Here is an 11020-nt window from a genome sequence, read left to right on the forward strand (position 1 = left end):
ATCTACTATAAATAGGTACTCTATCTATCATAATTGGGTACTTAAAAAATAATTCACAGTCGCAAGATTAAATATGTCATATTTCTCTTCCACTATCCGTAGTATTATCTAAAATTATAGTCTCCAGTTTTAGTTATTTTGTATTATTTTGAATTATTCGCTTCTTATTTTCAACGATTAAAGTGATAAAAGAGAAATTTCTGTTAATGCCGCTGGTTTTTACCAATATTTATTAAGCAATATGTGAAATTACCTCGTTGGATATCCATGGAGGTCTGTTTTCCCATAACTGAACCACCTGCTCTCACGTTCAAATGCTACTCCAGCGGTTTCCGCAGCGCGCGTCCCCTTCATGCGCATTATGTTATCAATTATTCGTGAATGCGTAGTTCAGCGTCGTTCTCAACTTTATGTTTCAGTTAGTTGGATCTGTCATTACAGTTTGACTGTTATAAGTATGTATTCATCTGTAATTATTCACAACCTCCTCCACGATACGAGGAAATAAAAGAGAAGCAGGTGATGCTTGCGCTTTTGCAGCTTTCTTACACTATACTACGCTCCTTTCATGGATGTGCATCAAGTTTGCAAGTGAAAAAATTTAATTCCATCGAGCAAATTATCCATCAATAATTACGATTATTATTGGAAATTAATTTAAAGAAATATACTAAAATATTTTTTCCTTAATACTTCTTACATCAAGTTGGTGGACAGTTGTAAAATCCGCTGAAGTATAGTTCTATCGCCTATTGTTTATTTTCCATTGCATGTTGGACAGAAACACAGCCCATCGAGGGTTCTAAAACCTAAACACAAAAATAGGTTGTTTCGCATATATTTATGCAAATGTGAGATATCACATATATATGTATAAGGGAGTGTCGTGCCATGTATGTAATATGTAATACCGATCACTCTAAGCATTTTTGTTATATCTTGGGCTAGTGTCGGCAAAAATCACAATTTAAAAAATGTGTTTGTTATAGAAATGGACTTAATAAAAGGAGTGATATTAATTTTGTGAAACTCGGTATTTAGAAATGACAACATTTTCTAATTTCATTTCAGTTGCCAATAGATTAAACTTGATAAAAATAATTTTATGTGTACTGGTCGACTGCTGATTGGTTGGATGCTGGACGAGAAACATGTGGAAACCTTTTAAATTATAATATATATAATATACAAAGAAAATTGAAAAGTCGGGGCAGGTAATTATAATTAATAGATTAGATATAATATGTATAATAAAACAATAGTAAAAATAATTTACTTACCTGACAAATAAAATATCAGCACCACAAAGAAAAACTTCTCACACTCGGAATATCAATGTACTCGTTTAATATGTCAAAACAGCGAAAGCAGTAGAACAAACAATGTGATTCCGAAATATGTTGCACAGAATCGTTATATTCATTTTTTAGTTCAAATAAAATTGTTAATATCTGGTGAAAAAAGCTAAAATTAATTTTGGCCGGTCACTATCGTACGACTTTCTCCTACAGATATTTATTTATTTTTCGGCTTCGCAGCTAGAAGAAAGAGACTTGGATTACATATTTTTCAAACTCCCGTTCAATCCTATATTTCTTCTGGAGTATCGTCGCATCTAAAGACTTGCACATATATTATCACGCACATAAAAAAAATTACATACGCCATTATGTTGCTTACAAATAACAGTAACATTTGTTCCTTGTTCGTTTTATTCTCGTATTTAACGTTTACGATAAAGAAGCTGTCTAGAAATGCCATGAACACCGTGTACATATTTTTTCATCTCTTAATCTATATACAATATCACATATCTATTTTTTAGTTTAGTTTGGTCTTTATATTCGTACCCTTTTTTCTTCTACTATATCCATCTCTCCTAATATGCTAGAATGTAACTTACAATATTTAAATTGCAAGATATTTTTACGTCTTTTACACAGGATGTGTTTCAGAATTTGCTACCTAAGTTGTATCGATACAATTCTGAGCCTGTAGTCAGTGCTGCTAGAATTGATCAGCAATCGAACAGCAATCATCTAATACTCGTCTCAAACAGGATTCTTGTATTCTAAATTTAGAACTTTTATGGTGTACCTCGATGAAATGGAGCATTTCTGATAAAATATTTTTCACGAGGTCATAATCTTTGTCGTGTCAACAATTGACAATGCGTTATAAATTGGTCACTGTAGCTTTCAGATACTTCGCAATTTATGACAGAATCGTTAAGAAACTTTGTGTTCGTAAATCGTATTAGAACTCGTTTACACTTACCTGAGAATATAGCGCTAGAGTAAACCAACAAAATTTGCCTGCTGAAATTTGTAAGGGTGAAGACCTGGCACGGCACATAATAATTACAAGCCATCTTGCACTCTTGGGAGGTAAATTGTACCATTCGGCATAGTACGCCGTGTTAGCTATTTCCGTACTCTGAAAAATTGCGAATTTTAATAATTTCTCATCACCGAAAACATCAATTAACTAATTTGCCTTTTATAAAAAGTACCTCGGCTGCTAGTTTTTCTCCCATGTAACAATATAGGAACAATTGCAACATCACGTAAACTACGTATAACAACAGAAACGTAATTTGGAAAATCATGTATTCCATTGCTTCCTCTTCAAATGACTATAAATCAAATTATATCAAAGCTGATGTATTTATTTTAGAAAATTCCTTCATATTTCTATCTTCGTACCATAATGACTTGATAAGACTGAGAGCATATTTGAATAGTGCAACCCAGCATTTGAAGCAGAAGCATCATGTTGAAAGAATTCTCTATCGTTATCGCGAACCTAAGATGTACATACGACATGATTAATATTTGCTAAACGGCGGCTAAATTATGCTATTACATGTTAAAGCAAAATAAGTAAAAGATAAACATACAGAAATTTAAAATCGATGAATTTTGGTTTAAGATATTAATATTTCATGAATACGCTTATTATAATTTATTCTCGATAAAAGAATATTTTTAGAATACGAACCTGTTAATATATTCATGCTTCTGAATAATTTTCTGCAACTTCGTTTCTACATCTTTTTGCGAATGAATCTTCTGTAAATCGTCTCTCAAGTTCGAAAGCTGTCCACAGACATGAAAAATCAACAGGACGACGAAAGTATCTATAGCTGTGTAGGTATTCGCTGCATAAACAGTAGCGACGAATTGACCGATTATCGTCAATTCGAAATTTTGACTTATGCTAGTGTTGTAGGGGAAATAGCCACGAAAGAATAGTGCGCTGTCGCTGTATCTCATGTTCGATAGTCGTGCAAGCAGAAAAGCGAGAACCACGATGTTAACCAACAATGTGCTCCTCATTGTAGTCTTTCTGGTGATTATCGCGATGTTCACCATTGTTTCTCGTTCGGCTTCGTTCGTCACTGTACCCCAATCGTTGACTATGCTCTTTATCAGAGGTCTTAATGCTTGCAAGAGAAGAAAATGCCAGATAGAGTACGTCTTGAATGTTCGTTTTGTGAAACAATTAGAATAAGACTAAAGAATATCTTAAAATATAATATAAATAGTTAACAGAATATAATAGAATAAAGCAATAGAATAAGATATACGAAGTGGATAATTGACAGTATTTTTAGTTAAATAAACACGATAAATTTATTTTTGTCAATTTTTTAAATACTCACATTTGCCTCTGAACCAAATAACTATTGTCTTCATAAGCGATAGCGTGATAGTAATGTTAGTCGATAGATTCTCGATCACCAAATCAGAGTCACCCGCGATTATCGGAAGATTAATGGTTTGTGGAGCACATGCGAAGCACAGCATCGTGATACACGGTAAAAGAACGAGGTAACTGTAAGCTCGGTACCATTTCCTCTCTTCCGGCCAGACACCCATAAATCTCAGCATGTAATAGTTCCAACCGTACATATACTTTACATCTATATCACTATCTGTCATGAATGGGTACTTAAAGATATTTCAGAACCGTGAGATTAAATATACCTACAATTTTTCTTATTCACTACCTATAGTATTATTTTAGAATATAATCTTCATTTTTCTCGTATTTTAAATCTAAATTATTATCCAAAGAATAGTTCTGGGCCGTCAAATTTAATATACAGTATTTCTTTTTTCTCTATGATATATTACTTAAAAATATAAATTTCCTTTTTTTTTGCCTCTTGTATATTATTCTCATTTAATTATTTATTTATTTGAAACAATTAGGATATTTTATAAATTAATCTGATAAAATAAAAATTTTTGCAGGCACTGCAATTTTTTTCGAATATGTTTAATTAAATTTGTAAAATTGTAAAATTACCTCGTTGGGTATCCATAGAGGCATTTTTTCCCATAACTGAACTACCTGTTCTCACGTTCGAAAGCTACTCCGACGTTTTACTCAGCGCGCATCTCCTTCATGCGCGTTATGATATCAATTATTCGTGAATGCGTAGTTCAGCGTCGTTCTCAACTTTGTCTCTAAGTAAGTTGGATCTATCATTACAGTTTGGCTGTTATAAGCGTTCATCTGCAATTATTCACAACCTCTTCCACGATACGAGGGAATAAAAGCGAAACAGGGGAAGCATTGCGTTTTTACAATATTGTTAACTCGGTACTACATTCCATTTATGGATGCGACTAAGTTTACAAGCAAAAGAATTTTTTCAATTTTATTGAGCAAATATTTCACCAGTGATAAACACCTATTATTGAAAGTAAGCGTTTTCGAAGAAATTTGTTTAAATGATAAATACAATATCCAATAATTTTATAAAATAAAAAATACGTAATTTATAAAATTAAGATTTTCAACTAATAGAATTATAATTATACAGTTTACGTTTAAGGGTTAAATTTAATGTACCTCTAGGATTAATTTAGAAAAATCAGACCTGTCAAATTTTCCATTTACATTGAGACTTTAGGTAGTTTCACAGATCTGTATAAGAGCAGTCTTTCCCCGTTGATTGCAGTGATAAAACGTATACATAGTTCTACGCGACATATTTATTTGTATATATCTTGTCGTCTTTTATATTGCGTTGAAAAAGTGCAAATCTGATGAATTTGAAAGGACGAGGAAAGCAATAAAATCTTTGAGAAGGATAATATTTCTATAAAGAGTTTCTATAGTGAGTTTTATCAATATCTCAATTTTTTTACGGTTTTATCAAATTCTTCGAGCATACAATTTCTTCGTACTAAATATTTATTCCATCGGGTAAAAGTATCCTTATGGGAGTATATGAATCTTGATATGGAACTCTGAATAGATATCAAAATATTTATTCCGCAAGCAGTGTGACTATATAAAATACGCAGTGTGCTGTGTTTCTTATTATCATAAACAAGAACAAACATTTGTCAACCATACGTTTATGTTACTTTACATCGATCAGTCTATATTTCATAGCTAACAATATGGTAAGATATTCGATAGAAATTTTTAGAATTTGACAAAATGTTACTCTGAACTCTTCAAATGTAAATTTAAATGATTGTAAAAGGCCAAGAAAAAATAATTTAGTTGCATGACCGTTTGATTCACAGTATCAAAGAATTCGAAGGAGAAGGAACAGCATTTTCCAGCTGATATTTGAAACGATACTTTCGCTCGACACATCACGATAATTAATGAAATGACGTTCTTCGGTGGTAAATACCAATTGCAATCGTACGTTGATTGTCCAACACCAGCGCTCTGAAAGCAAATCTTCTATTAGAGTATTGGGAGGGTAACTTGGAAGAAAGAAATGAAACTTTTCACCTTCGTACAAATTTTCTATTTATATATAAATAACTCACTTTTCCACGAAGAATTTCTCCCAAATGGCCATAAATGAGAAGATGCAGCAAAGTATAAATTACGTTTATGATGAAAAATATCATTCCAACTATTGGCACGACCGCTTGCATCTGATTTACGGACTAAACAGGAAAAGAACCTGCATTATGTACCAATTTCTTTACTCGTCGAACAAATATCAATGTAACATTAACTTTAACATACGGTTATCATACGGCATACAGTCAGACAATTCAACGACGTACAGATTACAGCCCGAACGAGTATCGTCAAGTTGAAAAGATCTTCCACGATCACGGCAAACCTTGGAAAAAGCGCTTCTTTAAATTTGTTTACTAGCTATGTCCTAAACGATTTTTCATTCTCCTAAACCGTTACATTTCTTTTTTTCTTTCTTTTTTAAATAACCATCTCTTTGTTCTAATTGGATTGAGAAACAACTCTCTTCTTAATATTTATTTCATAACTTCGCTCATGAAAATAAGAATTTGCGCAAACATTTTTAGCGTACAGATAAATCGCTTCTACCAACCTAGACAACTGATTGTCCTGGTTCACAATGAATCCCAGTCGTTCATAGAACCTTGCGTAATTATTCTTTTTCGTCACGTTAGTTGAATCCTCGAGAGCCATCCTAAGAACAGTTAATTGACCGCACAAGTATAACACGAGAACCGCAAGGAACGTGTCGAAACAAGAATAGCATATCACGGTTAACACCGAGCCCATGAATTGTCCCGGCCACGCGATCTCAAAATTTTGACTCTTGCTGATGTTGTAAGAGAACATGGCTGGTTGAAGTACTCCTAGATCAGCTTCTGACACGCCTTGTGTATTACTCTGCAAGCGGGGAAAAAGAAAGGATAGCATTCGCGGGTGAAAAACAAAAGAGAGGAATGAACGGATACTCATTACGATCACTTATGATTTACAAGCGGGTGTTCGGATGATCCACAGTCTCGTTCGCTGTGCGAAATCGTACGGTAGCCGCGTACTGAGGAGTCACCGCTTACGAGAAAATTCGCACGTGCCAATTTTAAACATACAATCTCATACCTGATCGCCTTGACAATAGGTTAGACCTGACCATCGCAACAAGCTGACATTGTACCATCTTATCTAATTTTTTAACCATCTTATGTTATTTAATTTTAATAATTTATGTAGGAACCTGCTTAAAAATTTGCCAAGTATTGATTAATCGTTTTCTTGATCATCCGTGCCAATTGACGTGTATTATATAAGATTTTTTAATATTTGCAAATGAAGTGTACGTATCTATGTTTATATCTTTATGTAAATGATTATTCGCTATCGAAAAATATTTACAAAATTAATTTTCGTAACATAATAACAGAAACATCATTGTTACTTATTAAAGCTAGCCGGGCTGAAATACAGATTGATATCTATCCCTAGTTTGTTCAAGTTTTCGCTTAAAAATAGCGCATAAATGCTGAGAAACAGAGAAAATAGCAGTCACTGAATGATAATATCTAACACGAACAGCGTTATAACAAAAGTTCCAGTTGCAGTTACGGTTCATACACCGTTTAAATATTTATTAGTGGCATGTCTGCGGTTAGTCTCTGAGCAATCGACTACGAATATGTTCAAAAGTTGCTGAAAGAAACACCCTAAATATAATATGTTAAAAAAAAGAAAAAGAAAAAACGGGATAATGTCAAGATGCAGAAGGAAAGGTTTTGTGAAAAGTACTCGTGGTCTCGGAGAATCTCTTTAATAATGAATAATGTTATGACTTTCCACAGTGCCTAATTGTGTGTCTCACCATTTTAATTCTCGTTGCACTGATATATAATTTATCATTTAGAGAAATATACTAAATATTCTTATCGTAGCGCTTCTTTTATCAAGTTGATAGACATTGTAAAATTTGCAGAGGTATATTATTTACTTTTCATTGCGTGTAGAACAGATACATACCCCATCGAGGTTTTTAAGACCTGAACACAAAGAAAAGATTGCTCTGTATATGTTTATGTTAACATGAGGTATCATTACATATTTTTCTAACTCCTGCTCCTTCCCAGAATTCTATGTCCTAAAACATTCGATCAACATATCACCGCTGCATTTATTCTACCTTTCGCAACATCTTCCTCTCTTAATATGCTAGAATCTAAGCAGTCAATTTGTACGACATTTTTATATCTCTCACATAAGATGTGTTCTAAGATTTACTAACTAAACTTTATCCATACATGTCTTCCAAGGATAGGATCCTTCCTGATAGAATTGAAGCAAGAATCATGTCATAGTTCTGTCAAACAGGATACCTATATTCTACATGTATATAGAATTCTTACATTCTAACTATTTGAATAAAATTGAACATTTGTCATATGGACACAATTTCTACACAAAAATTGGCACAACGTTATAAATTAGTCCTTGTATCTCTCGGATACGTCGATGACGAAAATTTTAGGAAAATTGCATTATATCTGATTTAGGCTCACCTGAGAGTATAGAACTAAAGTAAACCAACAAAATCTGCCTGCTGAAATTTGTAAGGGTGAAGACCTGGCACGGCACATGATAATTACAAGCCATTTTGCATTCTTGGGAGGTAAATTGTACCATTCGGCATTGTACGCCGTATTGGCAATTTCTGTACTCTGAAAAAAATTGCAAATTTTATTTACCAAAAATATCGAGTAATTAATTTTTTATTTATAAAAAGTATGTACCTCGACAGTTAATTTTTCGCCCATGTAACAATATAAGAGCAATTGCAACATCACGTAAATTACGTATATCAACAGGAACGTAATTTGCAAAATCATATGTTCTATCGCTTCCTCTCCAAGTGACTATAAATTAAATTAGCAGAAAATTGTTTTATTATTTTGTTATTATAATACTTTTTGCTGTATCGTTCGACAATATATTATACATTTGGAAATAAATGTTTCATTCGTCGTACCATAATAACTTGATACGTCTGAGAGCATAGCTGAGTTGTGCAACCGAGCATTTGAAACAGAAGCATCATGTTGAAAGAATTCTCTATCGTTTCCGCGAACCTTAAATATATATACGACGGGATTAATAATTGTCAGATAGTGACATTATGCATTTATGGGTTAAAGCGAAGAAGGTAAAAGATAGACTTAGAAAGATTTTGAATTCTCGAGTTTCGATTTCGTTATTCAATATTTCATAATTCTTCTTATTATAATTCATACTCATCACTGTGCTTCTTCAATCTTTCTTGCGATAGTCAACAAAAAACGATTTTTTCTAATACAAACCTATTAATATATACATGCTTTTGGACGATCTTCTGTAATTTTAGTTCTACATTTTTGTTATCATACGAATGAATTTTCCTAATATCGTCTCTCAGTATCGAAAGTTGTCCACAAACGTGAAAAATCAACAGGACGACAAATGTATCTACCGTTGTATAGGTTATGGCTGTATAAAGAGCAGCCATCAACTGACCGATTAGTGTCAATTCGAAATTTGGACTGATTGTAGTATTGTAGGGGTAATAACCACGGTAAAACAGTTCTTTGTCGTTGTATATCATGCTAGACAATCGTGCAGGCAAAAAAGCTACAACTACGATGTTGGCCAGCAGTATGCTTCTTATCGTAATCTTTTTAGTGATATTCGCGATGTTCACCATTTTTTCTCGGTCGGCATTGTTCGTCACTGTATCCCAGTCATTGGCCATGCATCTCAGCAAAGACTTCAATGCTTGCAATAGAAGAAAATGGGTAATAGAATATGTCTTGATGGATCTTTTTGTGTTGCAGTTAGAATAAGATAACAGAATGTCTTAGAATATAGTGTATAATACAATGGAACAGTAGAATAATATTTACAAATTGGATATTTTGCAGTATTTTTAGTTAAACGAAATAAACATTTTTGAAATGCTTACGTTTGCCTTTGATCCAAACAGCCATAGTCTTCATAAGCGAAATCGTGATAGTAATGTTAGTCGATAGATTCTCGATCACCAGATCAGAGTCACCCGCGATTATCGGAAGATTAATGGTTTGTGGAGCACAAATGAAGCACACCATCACGATACACGGCAACAGAACGAAGTAACTGGAAGATCGATTCCATTTCCTCTCTTCCGGCCAAATACCAATAAACCTCAGCATATTGTAGTTCCAACCGTACACATAGTTTAAATCTATATCTCTATCTATCATAAATGTGTATTTAAAAAATATTTTAGAATCGTAAGATTAAATATACCTATAATTTTTCATTTTCTATCTATGATATGTTTCTTAGAAATATAATTCCCTTTTTCTCTCACTTACTCATTTATTTTTTAGATGGCAAAACAAAAATTTCTGCAAGCACTTTATATTTTTCCGCATATTTCTTTATTAATATATTAAATTACCTCGTTGGATATCCATAGGAGCCTCTTTTCTCGTAAATGAACCACCTGTTCTCACGATAAAAAACTATCTCGACGTTTTTCTCAGCGCATGTCGCCTTGCTCAGTCAGAATGCTGATTATGATATCAATTATTCGTGAATATATAGTTGAATGTCTTTCTCAACTTTGCGTCTAATTTTGGCTATTACGAGTATTCTTCTGTAATTACTCATAACTACTTCCAACATTCGTGGAAATGAAAGGAAAACTGGGGATGTTCGCGTTTTTGCAACGTTGTTAATCCATACTATTTCCCCTTTATGGATGTGCATCAAAATTTGCAAATAAAAAAATTTAATTTCGGGGTGGTAATAATTCATCAATAATTACAATTATTACTGAAAGTTAATGTTGTCGAAGAAATTTCTTTATGGGACGAATATAATATCCAGAATTGGTATAAAATAAAAAATCTTACGATCTTCTATATTATGTAATAGAAGAACGAGTGTCTATTATATTAACTATACTAATGTCATCATTTTGTTGTCATTTTAAAACAAACAACATAATATTGTATATCATATTTTTTTAGGAATGTTAAGATGACTAACTGGGAGCAATGACGAAAATACCAACGGAAGAAGCTTTGGTATCACTTGTAGAAAATGTAAGTTTTATACACGTTTCAATTTTTTAATCACCTTATTGAATTCTTCAATTGTTTATGGAATTCGTTCATAATAGAGTTTTGTTTCTTCCGATAAGAGAACTCTTATGAGAGTATATAACTACCAAAGTATCTATTCGATAAGTAGTGTAATTTTGTAAAATTCTGTA

General features: G+C 32.8%; 3 protein-coding genes across 3 annotated transcripts; all 3 read right to left on the reverse strand.

Moving 5' to 3' along the window:
* Positions 1-2145: 2145 nt before the first annotated feature.
* On the reverse strand, positions 2146-3649 carry LOC132906098 (uncharacterized). The gene is made up of 3 exons (XM_060957964.1): positions 3001-3649; positions 2706-2805; positions 2146-2487 (listed from the first exon to the last, which is right to left on the reverse strand). The coding sequence occupies exons 1-3, from the start codon at positions 3372-3374 to the stop codon at positions 2257-2259; spliced, it is 705 nt and encodes a 234-aa protein (XP_060813947.1). The 5' UTR covers positions 3375-3649; the 3' UTR covers positions 2146-2256.
* A 3778-nt stretch (positions 3650-7427) lies between these two features.
* On the reverse strand, positions 7428-8893 carry LOC132905960 (odorant receptor coreceptor-like). The gene is made up of 4 exons (XM_060957732.1): positions 8756-8893; positions 8520-8642; positions 8289-8447; positions 7428-7772 (listed from the first exon to the last, which is right to left on the reverse strand). Exons 1-4 carry the CDS (start codon positions 8822-8824, stop codon positions 7716-7718), a joined length of 408 nt encoding a protein of 135 aa, XP_060813715.1. The 5' UTR covers positions 8825-8893; the 3' UTR covers positions 7428-7715.
* Positions 8894-9023: 130 nt separating this feature from the next.
* LOC132905959 (uncharacterized) lies at positions 9024-11020 on the reverse strand. The gene is made up of 3 exons (XM_060957730.1): positions 10202-11020; positions 9722-9994; positions 9024-9534 (listed from the first exon to the last, which is right to left on the reverse strand). The coding sequence occupies exons 1-3, from the start codon at positions 10215-10217 to the stop codon at positions 9053-9055; spliced, it is 771 nt and encodes a 256-aa protein (XP_060813713.1). The 5' UTR covers positions 10218-11020; the 3' UTR covers positions 9024-9052.

The sequence above is a fragment of the Bombus pascuorum genome, chromosome 4, assembly GCF_905332965.1.
Source record: "Bombus pascuorum chromosome 4, iyBomPasc1.1, whole genome shotgun sequence".
Classification (NCBI taxonomy): Eukaryota; Metazoa; Arthropoda; class Insecta; order Hymenoptera; family Apidae; genus Bombus; species Bombus pascuorum.